Source organism: Spermophilus citellus (genome assembly GCF_964194105.1).
Source record: "Spermophilus citellus genome assembly, chromosome: 4".
Classification (NCBI taxonomy): Eukaryota; Metazoa; Chordata; class Mammalia; order Rodentia; family Sciuridae; genus Spermophilus; species Spermophilus citellus.
The window spans coordinates 127,777,626-127,794,546 of record NC_138185.1 but is presented as its reverse complement, the minus strand read 5'-3'; the positions used below and the strand labels follow the sequence as shown (position 1 = coordinate 127,794,546).

Sequence of the window (16,921 nt, the reverse complement as noted above, 5' to 3'; positions counted from 1 at the left end):
TTTTTATTGCTGAATAATAGTTCATTCATCCATTCAGCTGTTGTTCAGCATTTGGGCTATTTCCACTTTTGGCTATTATAACGCTGCTATGAACATATGTGTTTGGGTTTTGTGAGGACAAACTTTTCATTTCTTTTTTATTTTACTTTATTTTATTTTAGTTACAGATAGATGCAATACCTTTATTTAATCTATTTATCTCTATGTGGCGCTGAGGATCGAACCCAGTGCCTCACACATGCTAGGCAAGTGCTCTACCACTGAGCCACAACCCCAGCCCTACACTTTTCATTTCTTATGAGCAGAGACCTAAGGGCAGGAGGCTACCTGTTACTGTGGAAAACACATAGGCTGGAAACAGTGACCTCAACTTCATTGTTTCTTGTTTATGACAAAGTCAGGCATTCACAGTGGTGTGTTGGTTAGCTAACTTCAGGTTCCAAGACAAGCACTTCCTGTTGTCAGTTTTCACATAAGTGAGATACCATTCTTACATTCAGTTATTGGTATTTATTTATGTGGGTTAAATTAACCATAGCACCATTTCTGATCCTGTCTCCTCACTGGAGGCTCTGCATCCTTTTTGTAATACAAAATATAAAATAACTTCATATCTTTCACCAGCATTAGCCTGAGTTAGCCCACGGAGGGGGCGGGGCATAGTCCCTGTGGCTGTTAGCAGTTCTGAAAGCTGGCTTGGCTCCAGACAAGTCCTGTCTAGAAATGAGAAGTCTGGGGTCTGCCCTGAAGAGTGACCCAATTCTCACTCACAGACAGGATCTGGAGACAAGAAGATCCCCCAGGGGGCTTCCTCATCATAATCCTGGCCCCTTTGTGCCTACCCAGTGCAGCCCGAGGAGCCATGTTTCACCCTGCTGTTGACTGGGAAGGTTCTCAGCAAGCAAGTTTGGGAAATGAAGATCTACAGTAAATCCCTGTTCAGTCAGTTCTCCAGGCCTGGGAGAAACAACATGGCCTCAACCCCTGCCTCTGTTAATCTTCCAACCTATCATTGCTCTTACCCAGGATTCTAGAGGTCCTCCTTAGAAAAGGTTTTAAGCAGGTCACAGACTCCAGTTTCTCTTGGGCCCTTCTGACTGCCTCTCTGGGACCCTCTGTGACTTCCCATGCTGCCCAGGGTTGCCCCAAGCCTCCTCTGAGGGCCTTTCCTAGAGGCCAGCTCTCCTTATTTATCCTGGTTTCTTCTTTTCTAAGCTCTTCTAAGGCCTTAATGGCCCCCAGGGAGTTCTCACTCAGAGGTGCCTGAAAAGGACCCACTAGCTTCTTCTTTTTTTTTTAATATTTATTTTTTAGTTGTAGTTGGACATAATACTTTGATTTTATTTATTTATTTTTATGTGGTGCTGAGGATCGAACCCAGGACCTTGCCTGTGCTAGGCAAGCAGTCTACCACTGAGCCACAACCCCAGCCCCTAGCTTCTTAAAAGTATGAACCAGAGCCCCTAAAGGGGTGAGAGGGAGGAAGCCAGGAAGGGAATGAAGAGAGGAGAGAAAAGATGGTGAGGGGAAGAGAGGAGGAAGAGAAATGAGGTAGGGATAAGAATAAGAAGGAAGGAGAAAGAGGAAGAATGAGTAAGAGGAGTGAGAAGGGAGAGGGAAGAAATAGGAAGGGGACTGGGAAATGACAGAGAGGGGGCCAAAGTTTTGAGTAGGCATTTCACCTACTTTACTACTGTCCCATTTCATAGATGAGGAAACTGAGGTTGAAAGATATTTAGAATTATGTATCCTGCATAAGTGGTAGAGCTGGGAACCCAAGGTCCTCACTCTTTGTCACCATACCGCCCCTCCTAACTTATGGAGGAGCCGAGTGTCAGTGGGGCCAACTTCTAGCTAGTTGGAATTACATGAGCCCAGACACACAGGCCTTTTCAAGGCCTAGAACCTTGTGCTGCCTTTAAACCACCAATCACCGAGAGGAGGGTGTGGAAAGGGTTGGAGGGGAGAAGAGAAGTGGACATGGAGTGTCTGCTTCTGGCTCACCCCAGAACAGGGAAGGTCACTGGGACCCCAGGTTCTCATAGGCCGACTGCCTACTCTCTAAAGCAGCTGATATGATTTTGTTCCACAAATATGTCCCACAAACACTGTTGACTCTACACATCCTTTCTGCCTAAAGTTTCTCTCTGGCTGGGGAGGAGGTTCCCTGAGGCTCCTCTCTTGCCTGGGACACATCCTTTGGGCCCCTTCACCACAACTGGTTCAGCAGGTTGTCCCCAGGTCTGCTACAAAAAAAAGAAAAATTGATTCAAAAACTACACTCAGTATTATTTTCAATATGCAAAATACAATTTATTACATGGAGTTTACCCTTGAGTCTCCACATGGCATAGTATATTCCAAATAAAGAATTTCACCAATAAATACTAAACAGCACCCACTGTGAGAACATGGACTTTGGGGAGAGGTGGCTTCCTGCCCAAGGCATTCTGTGGAATACTTTCATCTGGCCTTGAAGTTGCTCTCTTGGTTGGAAAATCTTGGGCTACTTTGCAGGTGGACTGATGATGCTTCTACCCCCAAACATGGACACTTGAACTTGCTTCCCTGAGTGCAGCGGGCTTTCCTTTGCCCTGTGTTTCTTCACTTCTGGAAGCTAGCAGGTCCAGGTCAGAGTAGAGAGACAAAGAGGTGTGTGGAGAGGGAAGGGGTGACAGCTCGAGGTCAGTGAGTCCCAGGCAAATTCTGGGATGTTCAGGAGCAGAGCTCATCCCTTAGGGTTGACCCTGTCAGCCATTGGACGATTCTAAAACATGGCTCCTCTGAACCATGCTCCCTCTAACCCTGAGCTCTCAGGAGGCAGGAAGAGGCCATTAATCTTTTCCTCTCTACCCTGGCCCTGGTGTCTTATAAAAACCCTTGGTAAACATTTGCTCTGCAAATGATTAAATACAAGTATTGTGTTTATTTAAAGTGAGTTTATAGAACAGCTGGTCTGCTTGATTTTGACTGGTGGGCCCATCATGATGCTTGAATAGTTTTGAGGGTGGGCTTGGCACTCCCACCTCCCCAGTGCTTATGGGAGTCCAGGCCTTTCCCATGTCTGTTCCAGCTCCAGCTGTACAAGGGCCTCTTGGAGAAGCAGGCCCTGGGGCTGGGCCGACAAAGCCAAAACTACCACTAGGAAAGGGCTGGGCAGAGCAGAGAGGGGACTGGACAACCCAGGGGATGTACACAAATAGCCTCAGCACAGCAAGCACCTGGCCGGTCAGACCCCAGGCCACCCACAGGGCAAGCCTCGCCTAGGAAGGATTTGGGTCTCGGAGGTGACCTTTCAGTCCCCTAAGTAATGTATCTTTTTGTATCCACCCCTCCCCCCCTTTTTTGACAGGGGTCTGGCTATCTTGCCCAGTCTGATCTTGAGCTCTTGGACTCAAGCGATCTTCCTACCTCGGTTCCTGAGCAGCTGAGACCATGGATGTGTGCCACCGTGCCTGGGCACATGTGAACTTTTTGAATGAGCAGCTTACTAAAACAAAGAATAGATCTCTACAACTTAAAATTAAAACAAAGAAAGGGAAAGAAAGAATAAAAGGAATCTCATAACAAAAAGTACTTGGCATCTTCTAGAAGGAACTGCTGAATTTCAAATAAAGACAAAACGTTCTTTTGATATTTTTCTCTAAATATATGATGAATAAATACATTATTATTCAAGATCTATCCATCAATCTGTGTATGCAATTACAATTGCAGTGCAATATATATGAATATAATTTATATGGATAAGATCCACTTTGATCCAAGTGTTTCCACTAATGCTACTAATAGGTTTTTAAATAAGTTTACTGTCCTATGTTCCCACACAGGAAGGTTTTGCTTGCTCTCAGAAGCACTGTGTTACAGACAGCATTCAGCTCTTCCCTCAAATGAGGAAAAATGCCCTAATACATTTATTTAGGCATATACAACATCAGCAATGTAATTCATGAATCAAACATCCTGTCTGTTTTATGCATATTCCTGCTTCATTTATAACAGTGTACACAGACAAAAATGTTTTATCTCAAAAAAGATGACAGAAGACTGAAAAAAAGATAATTTTATAATAAAAACACATTTTTAAAAAGTGGTTTTGTCCAATAACATTTGGAATTGGAATTTTGTTCTGTCACAGGCCAATTAACACATTCCTCCTTAGACAGTCCATAAAACCAGCACTTCTAGAGCAAGGTTCCAAAAGTCACAGTGTACGCTAAGAAAAAGCAGATTTTAAAGTGTTCTGAAAATGAATTTGATTCAAGGAAGTAGTATGAAATATTCAATTGCTGAATTCTATGGGCAACAGAATGAGTTGAGTTATTCAGAATAAAGTTATTTAGAATAACCTTAAAAATGGATAAACTTTATAAACAGGTCAAAATGAAAAATACTGTTCTTCAAAGTATTCTTGTAGTGCTGAAGGCTCATGAGAATGTATTTCCAGGGGTGGTGGTTTTAGCAGTGATGCTGAAGATGCTTAGTGAGCTTTGAGCTATGCAGCTGATCCCTTAAGCTAAACTGCAAGAAACCCTAAGCTCTTCTAGAAGGTCTATCTATTTACAGGTGAAGATTTCACATTCCATCCTCAGGTACGTATGTGTGAACTGTGAGATGACGATTATGCCCAGACCTGTGAAGACAGATAATTTTTAATTCCTTAGTGGTTAACAACTTGTCTGACTTGAACTTAAGGAGATAAAATCAGTCTATCCACTTGTATGCACACGGCACACGCATGAACTCACTCCATCAAACTAGGGTACTCACGTGCCTTAGGAGGAAAACATTTCATTCCCAGCCACCTGAAGGTGCTTTGGGGGATCTGACTCCCCTCTCCCTTAGTTAATCATCCATAGGCATCTGTGGCCTCTTTACTAGAGACTGGTAGCTCTTTCAGATTGAGAACTGAACCATCTGTACCCCAACAGTTCACTGTGTTTGTCAATAAGACACTTAGATGAACTCACAGAAAACTTTTTGTTTCAGGAATTTTGTAAAAATTCTTTATGTCTATTTATCCTAAAACTAGACATTCCATTTGCCCACTTTAGAAATAATGTCCAAGTCTCAGGACAACTCAGAGCATCAAATGACTGTTTACTCTACCAGTCTTTGAAATCCTTCCCTCACCCAGGTTCCAGCAATCTTAAAACTATCATGCCACAGACATGCCCAATCCTAACCAACTGCCTCTGTCCTAAGACCTGCCTTAAGCCAGACCCTCACATGTGCCTCTGCCCTCCCCTTCTGAGATGCTACTAAGTCTCTGTCAAGTTTGTGATCCTTCATATTGACGTGTGGAATAAACTTGCTTTGTTTAATGAATAGGCTATTTTGATGATACTTTGAGGGAGCCAATGGTGGACGAGGTCATGGAGCTTGAGAATCTGAAGAAAGCCACGAGGGCTTGTTTCACACACACAATTTGTAAGACCATTTTAGGAGCTTCACAGGCTTCCTAAAGTGTCTGTGGCCTGTGTCCCTTGTCATAACAAGGTCATCAGTAAGAAGAACACAGCAAAACTGGGAGGAGAGGCTAGAAATCTGGTGTGCCAAAGGTTAGGATCACAAGAATTGTCCCTCAGGGTCAAAAGCAGCATTGTGGATTATTGAGCCCAGCTATCCCTCAACTTGACGCTGACACATGGTTGTCCAATCTGTGCTTGAACAACTACCTGTGCGGATGGGGCCCTCTGCACCTCTCCAGGAAACTCCTTGCCTCTATGGCTGCCCACAGAGCTGAAGTGATTGCTGCCTGGCTGACCAGCCCATCTCAGCCTGCTCTGCCCTCTCTGCTTTAAGGAAATCTGGTCACTTCTCCCTCCTGTCACACACGGAACAGTAGAAACACATTTCACTTACTCTCAGGGTATGATCCCATGATCCTGAGCAGAAAGCAGTCCCGTCAGGAGAAACTCGGAGAGTACTGACGCGGTTTTCGTGCCCAAATAGGATGGAGACTCGGGTGCCTTTGAGAACATCCCAGACGTTGATGGTATAATCATTGTATCCAGCAAAGAGCAGGCGACCTTCAAGTGGGTGATGTGATGGTTATTAAACCAGTTTCCTCCCTCCTGCTTTTCTTCCGTCACTCACTCGCACATTCATTCACTTATTCATTCAATCAGTAAATAGTGTCTTAGGCCACAATGTGCAGGCCCTGCACTTTGCCTTTGGGATTCAAAGAGGAAAAAGCACAGTTGCTGGCCTCATGCTGGATGTATGGCAGAGAGAAATAAATCACTGTAATATCATGTGACCATTCTGTAAGGACTTACGTGTAGTACAGGATATGGGACCCCAGAGGAAGGGGGACCAAGGGGCAAGGCGGACAAAACCAGATCATTTTGCCAGGTGTGATAGCGTACCCCTGTAATCCCAGCTACTTGGGAGGCTGAGGCAGGGAAATTGCAAGCTCAAAGATGGTATAGACAATTTAGCAAACCCTGTCTCAAAATTAAAAATAAATAAATAAATAAAAAGGGCTGGGGATGTAGTTCCGTGGTAAAGTGCCCCGGGTTCTATCCCCCAGCATCACACACACCACATACACACAAAGGGCAGTTGAGGAAAATGGCACAAATGTGAGTTTAGCATACTGGTTCACAGAAAGTTTAGTTAGTGGAAAGCTTGACAGAGAGCTGGTTGCATTCAGGTCCTGTCTTACAATCCTGGGGAATGTTCTGAAATACAATCTTACCACTGAGGGAGAAGTCCACGCTGGATGCTCCGAATATGATACTCTCTTTGGAATAGATGGCAACCTCCCTGTCTGCTCGAAGGTCATAGAGGCGACACTGAGGTACAAAGAAACAGACAAAAAAGCACTTACTTTTGGCTCCACTTTGGTGACATGGTGACCCCAGAGCTACTGGTGGGTGCTAGTGGCTTGTATGGTTTGACAGATGAGGTAAAAATATCTCTTTAGCTTTTTCTTCTACTATTTCATCCCTCAATTTTGACTTCTATTAATCTCCATGGATCATTGGAAACCCAAACAAACAGTACATGCAGAAAATTTCTTCAGGTACAAAAACAAAAATGAAATATCTTTTCCTGATAAAGGAAATATGGTTATTGTAGAAAATTCAGATATATTTAGAAGTGCATAAAAAAGGAAATAAAAGTCACCCCAAGTCCTAGACGTATGCTAATGTCTAGATTGTTTCCTTCAGTCTATTTCTATTTTATGTGTGTGTATATAAATGGGGGGTGGATTTTAAACATTTTTATTAGTTATTGGTGGACCTTTATTCATTTATTTGTTTACAGGTGGTGCTGAGAATCAAACCCAGTGCCTCACACATGCTAAGTAAGCACTCTACCACTGAGCCACAACCCCATAGTAACATTATAAGCATTATTTAATTATCACTAGATAACCTTCAAAAAAATGTATATGGTTGTCAAACATCCCTCATGTTGATATGTTAGAATCTTTTTGGTCACACCCTGTTAAGTGCTTGCTTGTGACTAATTTTTCTCTATAAATAATACTATCATGCTGCCTCGTCTGGTGGTGTACACCTGTAATCTCAGCTACTTAGGAGGCTGAGGCAGGAGGACTACAAGTTCATGGACACCCTGAGCAACATGGTGAGATCCTGTCCCAAAATAAAAAAGGTGTGGGATACAGCTTAGTGACAGAGTGATTGCTTAGCATGTGAGAGACCCTGGGTTCAATTTCCAGTACTGAAAAAAAAATCTATTGTGAGCATTCTTATGTAAAAATCTTAATACACCTCTGAAAATTTCCTTAGAATAGTCAAGACGTAGAATTTCTAGAATAGAATTGTTCTCAAGAAATGGCATGCCAAGTCAAAACACAAGGATGTCTTAAAAGCTCATAATTTCTACTGAAAATCTTCCCTTCAGAAGGGTGGTACCTACAAGCCTCACTGGGGTTTCTCCAAAGATTCTCTGCCTCACCAGCTCCACCCCTGGGCAATGCTTGGCTGATCCAACAGGCAAAACAGGCATCTGAATACATTCAAGTTGCATTTCTTTGATTATAGATGAATTAAAAAAATATTTTTAGGTATTTATTGGCCATTTTGGATTTTATTATTTTGTAAATGGTCTATAGTTATCCTATATAATAAATGAATAAAGGTCCATCAAATGTGGTATTCAGCTTATTGATTATGTAACCTCTTCATATCTAAAGGATTTTTACTTGGTCTATCACATACATGGCAAGAATTTTTCCAGAATGTATTCCCTACCTTTTTTTCTTCTGGCACTGGGATTGAACTCAGGGGCACTCAACCACTGAGCCATATTCCCAGCCCTATTTTGTATTTTTATTTGGAGACAGACTCTCAGTGAATTATTTGGTGCTTTGCTTTTGCTGAAGCTGGCTTTGAACTCTTGATCCTCCTGTCTCAGCCTCCCAAGCTGCTGGGATTACAGGCATGTGCCCACATGCCTGGCTATGTCCTTATCTTTTGTTAATATTTTTTGACATAGAAAAGCTTATGATTTTCATTATTACCAAAACTCTTTTTTTTTAAAGAGAGAGAGAGAAAGAGAGAGAGAGAGAGAGAGAGAGAGAAGAGAAAGAATTTTAATATTTATTTTTTGTAGTTTTCGGCGGACACAACATCTTTGTTGGTATGTGGTGCTGAGGATCCAACCCGGGCCGCACGCATGCCAGGCGAGCGCGCTACCGCTTGAGCCACATCCCCAGCCCCCCCCTTTTTTTTTTGAGAGAGAGCGAGAGAGAGAGAGAGAGAGAGAGAGAGAGAGAGAGAATTTTTTAATATTTACTTTTTTTAGTTTTCGATGGACACAACATCTTTTATCATAATTTTTATGTGGTGCTGAGGATCGAACCCAGCGACCCACGCATGCCAGGGGAGCGTGCTACTGTTTGAGCCACATCCCCAGCCCAATACTTGACATTTTTGAGGGCAGCTGAAAAATATTTTTGCCCTCAAAAATTGATAAACATAATTTGCAATTAGTATCAAAAGACTTGAAGCTGGGTCTACTTTTGGCTCAGCAAGTAATATCTAAGAGTTCTAAGGAAATAATAAGAAAGGTACACAAACATTTACTTAGAGCAGTGTTTTTAACAGGGGAAAATAAAATGAGAAAAGCTGACTGTCCATAAATCAAAGCCTGTTTAAGTAAATGCTGGCATGTCTATCTGTGGAATGCTATTAAGAAAAATATAATGTAGACAAATATTTACCAGTATGAGAAGACTTTTATAATCCACTACGTGAAAAAGGCAAATTATAAAGCATTTTGTTTGAAGAGACAAAAGACAGGAATTTATCTGATTTTTGTCTTAGAGATATTAAGGTAATTTTATTTTTCTCCTTAAAAAATTAAGTTTTGGGGACTGGGGCTCAGCGGTAGCGCACTTGCCTGGCATATGTGAGGCACTGGGTTCAATTCTCAGCACTGTGTATAAATAAATAAAATAAAGGTCTATCAACTACTATTTTTTTTTAAATTTTCTTCACTGAATATACAGTACTTTCATAAGAAGCTATTTTTATAAGACAAAATTAATTTATTATATCTCTGTTTCTCATAGGAAAAGTTTTCAAGAGCTTAGAAACATACCGTAGCATCATCTGACCCTGAAGCAAAGGCGTCTCCACTGGGATAGTACCTGCAGAGAGAGTTTGGGTGGAAAGCAGTTAATCCAGAATGGTCATTACTGCCCCTTGACACCTATAAGAGTCCTCTGGGATGGCTGTTCCAGGAAGACCCTCCCATGTTGCACATCCAAAATCAGAACCTCCACCTCTAGGGACAGAGGGACATTCGTTAAAGAGACCTGAAGGGAGGCTTCTATGGCAGGTCCAGTGACCTCTAGTTTTCTTCTCTGTCAGCAGGGGACGGTGACACTGGCCTTGCAGGGTGTGAATGAGGAATAAATGAAATATGTGTATTTGTATCAGGCACTGAACACAGAGCAGGTGCCCTGTAGATGTAGTTTCCCTTGATCACATACCTATTTCCCGAGAGTGGGCTCAGAGCTCAAGGATAAAAATGTGGTTATGAACAGGCACTGGAGTCAGATATACACAGCCATGTTCAGCTATCTGTGCTGTCACGTACTACATGTGGCTGTATCTTGCCTAGCTTTAGTTTCTTCAGCTAAAATTGAGGATAATATCACATATTCCCTGTTGGAAAGACCGAATAAGACCCAGCGTGCAAAGAATTTCACATGGTGCCAAATAAAAAGCATTCAATAAGCAACTATTACTGCCATGTTCACTCTTCTCAATGATAGGTAGGAAAAATGACTAGATGATGGGCTGTGGGCAGAATCAGAACAGAGGTCTCCAACCCCCACTCTGCCAGCACTCAGAGGTGTCCCCACACCTCCTGTTGCACCCTCTTTCTTGTACAAATGGCCTACATCCAACAGCTCTATAAAGGCTGGAGCAGAAGGTCTCTTAAAACAGCTTATGGAATTACCTCTCCTACCTGGGGGAGTTGAAAGTAAAGACATTTGGCAAGAGAGAGTGGGAAGCTTGACTTTGTATGACTAACTTATACCAGTCTGAAAGCAGGGGATGGAGAACAGAGAGGCTAGATGGCATGTGCTGAGAACTGGAAGCTCTGCTCCAGTCAGTCTGTTGTCTTTGGAAGCTCATATTTTTGAAATTACTAGAGATTCATGGACTCTGACACACCAATATTCCAATGTCAAATTAAAATGATATCTAGATTATACTCCATTTGGGACATCATGAGCTATGATTTCCTTCTGCTGGCAGGAAATTTAGGGTTCAAGTGTAAAATGGATTATCTGAAAGTGACGTTTGGTGTGTCTGTCTCTTTCCCTCACTGTCTCTCTCTACTATTGCTATGGTTAAATGCCAAGGGCATGCTAAGAGACCAATGACAACACTTAGTGTGACCTTAGCTTTGGAGGGCAGTATTTTGTGGTGCCCTGGCATCCTGGACACAGCGTACTGGATCAATCCCCATAAAATCTGCCTGATGAATCTCAGCATCAATTTATTTATTTATTTATTTATTTATTTTTAATTTTTTAATGCTTTTTTTTTATTGGTTGTTCACAACATTACAAAGCTCTTGACATATCATCTTTCATACATTAGATTGAAGTGGGTTATGAACCCCCAATTTTACCCCAAATGCAGATTGCAGAATCACGTCGGTTACACATCCACAATTTTACATAATGCCCTATTAGTAATTGTTGTATTCTGTTACCTCTCCTATCCCCTACTATCCCCCCTCCCCTCCCCTCCCATCTTCTCTCTCTACCCCATCTACTGTAATTCATTTCTCTCCTTGTTTATTTTCCCATTCCCCTCACATCCTCTTATATGTAATTTTGTATAGCAATGAGGGTCTCCCTTCATTTCCATGCAATTCCCCTTTTCTCTCCCTTTCCCTCCCATCTCATGTCTCTGTTTAATGTTAATCTTTTCTTCCTGCTCTTCCTCCCTGCTCTGTTCATAGTTGCTCTCATTATATCAAAGAAGACATTTGGTATTTGTTTTTTAGGGATTGGCTAGCTTCACTAAGCATAATCTGCTCTAGTGCCATCCATTTCCCTGCAAATTCTATGATTTTGTCATTTTTTATTGCTGCATAGTACTCCATTGTGTATAGATGCCACATTTTTTTTATCCATTCATCTATTGAAGGGCATCTGGGTTGGTTCCACAGTCTAGCTATTGTGAATTGTGCTGCTATGAACATCGATGTGGCAGTATCCCTGTAGCATGCTCTTTTAAGGTCATCAGGGAAGAGTCCGAGAAGGGCAATAGCAGGGTCAAATAGTGGTTCCATTCCCATCTTTCCCAGGAATCTCCAAACTGCTTTCCAAATTGGCCACACCAATTTGCAGTCCCACCAGCAATGTACAAGTGTACCCTTTTCTCCACATCCTCGCCAGCACTTGTTGTTGTTTGACTTCATAGTGGCTGCCAATCTTACTGGAGTGAGATGGTATCTTAGGGTGGTTTTGATTTGCATTTCTCTGACTGCTAGAGATGGTGAGCATTTTTTCATGTACTTGTTGATTGATTGTATATCCTCCTCTGAGAAGTGTCTGTTCAGGTCCTTGGCCCATTTGTTGATTGGGTTATTTGTTATCTTATTGTCTAATTTTTTGAGTTCTTTGTATACTCTGGATATTAGGGCTCTATCTGAAGTGTGAGGAGTAAAAATTTGTTCCCAGGATGTAGGCTCCCTATTTACCTCTCTTATTGTTTCTCTTGCTCAGCATCAATTTATAGCACTCTATAAAATAAGTTAACCCGGATTGCACTCTACACAGAAGGAATGTCCACTTGATAGGTTATATTTTTTCTTTACTGTCAAGAATGAGGTATATTTCTCTACTTATCAATATCTTTAAAAAATTTCTTATCTTAAGAATTCATAAATACTTAATGTTTGGTTGTATTTATCCCTCTGATTTCCTCAGCAGAGGAGACGGATGAATACATTGGCTGTACAATGTGGCCCCTGTCACCAGAGGACATCTAACTCAGTCCTGGGAACTAGGCAGCTTCCTGAAGAGACCTGGAGACCTGAGAGTCTGATGGACATTAGAGGAAGGGGGTTCAGGGTAGAGGGCACAGCATGGGTGAGAGAATGTGCACTTTAAAACTGTACTTCATTATCATTATTTTTGAGGCTTTATCTTCCATCATGCATCTTACTCACTTCATTTGCTCTCTGTAGTGTTTCTGGGTTGATTTTCCTTGATTGTCCAGGTAATTACTACTTATTTGCAAAAAGGAAGTCTCTTTCTTTTTCCTTACCCCACATTTGACAGTAGGGAGTACTGAAGTAAATAAGTATTCTTTTGTTCTTGCTTTTAAGAGGAACAAGTTTAGTGTTTTCCCACCAAGTATAAAGAACATTCTTGGGATTCTGAGTATAATGAAGACTCTTTAAATACTATCTCAGCAGTGGTGTCTTCCATACATGTCACATCCTGACCTCTCCCTTAGAATCCCATTCACAGATTCTGCAACCTACTTGACATCTTCCTTGGATATCTATTAGGCATCTCAGACTGAACTAGTCCTGAACAGAGCTCCTAGATCCATGTGCAAAATAATCTCCTCCCTGCACTTCCTCTAGTCTTCCCTGTCTTAGGAAATGGATCACTACTTACTGCCCCCAATAAAAGATTTTTGTTCCCTAAGTTCAGGGTTCTCCCATAATGCATCCTGTGAGCGTGCAGGTATTATTTGGCTCTCTGTATGTCACCCTGGGGTGACTTGGGCTCAAGTAACCAGCACAAACATGCTGATACTCTGGATATTGCCACTGCTGTTAATAGAAACTGTCCTTCATCTCTGAGTCGTATCTTCTACCAGCATCTATGAGTGATGGCAGCCTAACTTGTTCACTTTCAGGTAGGTAAAATCTCAGACCCTTGATAATTCTTGACATTTCTCTGTCTCCATCATGTCTTCCTTAGCTTCAACCACCATTTCTTTCTTGAATTCACACAACCTTCTAAGTGGTCATCATACTGCCATTCTTGCTCCCCTATGATCTACATAGAGTGCTCTTTTCAAGGTGAAACATGCTCCTGTTAGCTACCCCGCCACTAAACTCTCCAGTGGTCACCTGGCCTTTTGTTAGGTCCCTCGACATCTCATTTCTGTGTTCTTCCCCCAACTCTTCCACCTGCAACTTGGCTCTTTTATTATTCTGGCCCCGATTTCAGGGTTTCCTTCTAGCAGAGGCTTTGACTTTTTATCTAAGAAATAGCCCATCTTATCATATCTCCCTGTCTTACTTTTCTTCATATCATTTATTGATATCTCAAATTAAACTGCACTTTTATTATTATTTATAGTTTATCTCCTCTAGTAGAGAAAAGACCTTGCCTATGCCTATCTTATTCACCACCAGCAATCTCAGTTATGAAAATGATGTCTAGTATATTAACACTCAGTAAATATTTGCTGGATGCATGAGAAATATTAATTCAATTTAGGGAGGATAGCGATTATTCCTAAAGAAATTAAATGAAAACTCTCCATGTGACCTGGAGCGCTGATCATTTCTATCACCTTCAGCCTCTCTTGCTGAGTAGTCCCTCTCAGCCAAGTAAACGAAGCCTGAAGGTGGTTCCTGGGCTGGGGATAATCCAAGCCCAGGTAATGCTGACAGGACAGAGAAGTAACAGGAACACTTTGCTTACTGACCGGACACTGTTGATGTCAGATTCGTGTGTTTCAAAGGCCTGCACACATTGGCCAGAGCGCATGTCCCACACCATGGCTTTCTTGTCACATCCCTGCAAATGTAAAATTACTCAGAGTTATGGCACTGCAAGGACTGTCTATAGTCAGAGAAGGAGTCCCAAGACATTTTTTTTTCTGAGAATAGCTACTTTTCTCAACCGATAAACCCTGAGAAAGTTAGAACTAGGTCTAGGAATAGGAAGGAGCAAGGCAGGGGGGCACCCAGCTTTCCCCTTTAGCATGTTTTCTTCTTTCACACATTTCTCAATGGAGGTGACTCTCCAGAACCTCCTTCTCACCCTCCTTCTGGGCATTTCCCTGTCCTTCGTTTCCCCTTCTCTTTTTCCTTTTTCTGTCCACCTTCTTAAGCCCAGAGGGCAAGGCAGGCAGATGGTGGTGCATGGTGGGCTCTCTCTGCTGTGACACTAATGAGCGGGTCAGCAGGGCTAAAGCTGAGCAGCAAAAGTACCAGCTCTGTCTGAGGTGCCCTTGGGCCACCTGCAGCTCAGCAGCATGCTGGGCTGGGAATTGGCAAACAGAAGCTTAGTCTTGGACTTGCCATCAATTTAGGAGAGGCACCTGCTGGGCTTCCACCTCAGCACTTGGAAAGGCACCACACAGAGGATCATAAAATGAGACTTTTCACACCATGCTATCAGGATTCTGGGAACAATTTGATAAATTCCTGCAGAGCAATCCTGTTACCAAGCTTAACAGGTAAAACGCAGACCCTCAACAGTCAAACCGAAGCAATGGCTTAAACTTGATGGCTAAGTTGCAGCTTCAACTCAGAGCAAAGGGTTCAATGAAGCAGCATAGGGGCTATCTTGGGGAGACCTGATGGGGTGCAGCACTCTGAGTGTCACTGAGATGCGGACAGTAAAATCAGGAGTATCTTCACATCTTTAGTGGACAATAAATCAAATGGAGTCCAGTGCTCTAAAAGATAATATAATCTACAGTAATAATGATAATTAAAAAAAAAACCTGTATAGTTGAGCAGTGATAAACACAGTTGTATAATCACAATGGGATAAAACCTACAGATGGTCAAATACCCATGAAGAAAACCAGGGTCCATGCCAATGACTCCCAGGGCTGAGGCATAGCAGCCTGAAGTAAAAAACCTTATGTCTCTCAGAAGCAAAAGTCATGGGACAGACTGTGTGTGTCACTGTCCTCACTCATCACTGTCTTCTAAGTGAGGTGAGTCAGGACTGGGGGTCAGGTCAGCCAGTTCTGTTCTGACCTTATTCCTGGGCTGCCACAGAAATGCCTGCCCCTATTATCGGCACAACACAACCTCTTCCATCCACTGCTGGTAATGTTTTGAGGAAGGGTAGGGGGTAGTTCTATTGCATATTATGATAAATTTATAGGTGATAATATTTGAAATCAGGTAGTGAATCCAGAAGCCAGGTAGTCTGATTCCTAGTCTAATGCTGCACCGTGTTATGTGGCCTTGTCTTTCAACTCTGAGCCCTCAAATACTCTGGTCCCTGCACCCTGGAGCGGGAGGGGGTCGGTGGCCAGTAGACATGGGCTGGAAGAGTTTTCGACAGCTCTGAAGCTCTGAGCACATCTCTGTGCCACCACCTCAGTAGCCATTGCACCTGTGTGGTACCTCATCTCTAGTGCTAATACTGTATGGCAGATATGCACCTTGAGTTGAATCATTTACATGGGAGAACATTCCAGATCTTTCTTTAGACTGCTGTCAGCAGCAGAACAGAAGGGGGCTTGGAGCCAGTGTTGCCATTGTGATAGGAGCTGGGGTGGTGTAGGGAGCTGAGGACTTTTCCTGCAGCTCCTTCTACAGAAGGAGCAAGTCTGGTTCCATGAATGCATAAGAACTGCCACCACAGGCATCCCTAATGGACAAAGGACCATAAAGATTTTCCTTGGGTCTTTACCCCAGACACAAAGGTGTTTCCGGTTTCTGAGGGGGCCAAATCCAAGCAGAGGACATCAGCCCCGTGCCCATGGAAGCTCTGCAGCAGCTGCCCGCTCTCCACATCCCATAGGGCGCATGTCCCATCACCACTGGCTGTCAGGATCTGTCAGCAGAAAAGGACAAGGGAGAGTGTTGGGGGAAGTCCATCACTTAAGCTTAAAATTCTCCAGGAGTCTGTTCAAGCAGGCTCCTTAGACAGACAGACAGACACAGACACACACATACACACACCCCTTGGTGGATCTGGATGCAAGAACATAAGTCTCTCCTGTAGGAAGGTCTCTGGCAGTCATTGAGTCATAGATTTCTGGGCCTGTTTTCCTCTAAAGTCAAAATGCCAGGGCTGGGGATGTGGCTCAAGCGGTAGTGCGCTCGCCTGGCATGCGTGCGGCCCGGGTTCGATCCTCAGCACCACATACCAACAAAGATGTTGTGTCCGTCGAGAACTAAAAAAAAAATATTAAAAATTCTCTCTCTCTCTCCCCTCTCTCACTCTCTCTTTAAAAAAAAAAATGCCAGTGGCTCTACTGTGGTACCTACAGGGCTCCACCACTGGCTGCATGTAGGAGGTGCTCTATGGAAACCTGTCAAACAGATACCACTATTGTGCAGGCCAGACACTATAGTGATTCTCAGAGGTGCCCACAAACCACTGGGCTGCTCGCTGATCTAAGGAGCCTGGAGTGGGGCTCAAGAGCCCATATTTCTCCTACACTCTCAGTGAGGTTGTGGTTGGTCACTAAATTGT

General features: G+C 42.9%; 1 protein-coding gene across 1 annotated transcript in view; it reads right to left on the bottom strand.

Moving 5' to 3' along the window:
- Positions 1-2,292: 2,292 nt before the first annotated feature.
- GNB5 (G protein subunit beta 5) overlaps positions 2,293-16,921 on the bottom strand; it is a 41,871-nt gene continuing 27,242 nt past the window's right edge. The window contains exons 6-11 of the mRNA XM_081292997.1: positions 16,133-16,276; positions 14,181-14,272; positions 9,580-9,628; positions 6,704-6,800; positions 5,866-6,032; positions 2,293-4,633 (exon numbers count right to left, since the gene is read on the bottom strand). Coding sequence (XP_081149123.1) covers positions 4,622-4,633; positions 5,866-6,032; positions 6,704-6,800; positions 9,580-9,628; positions 14,181-14,272; positions 16,133-16,276 — 561 coding nt within the window. The 3' untranslated portion in view covers positions 2,293-4,621. The remainder of the gene's footprint in view (positions 4,634-5,865; positions 6,033-6,703; positions 6,801-9,579; positions 9,629-14,180; positions 14,273-16,132; positions 16,277-16,921) is intronic.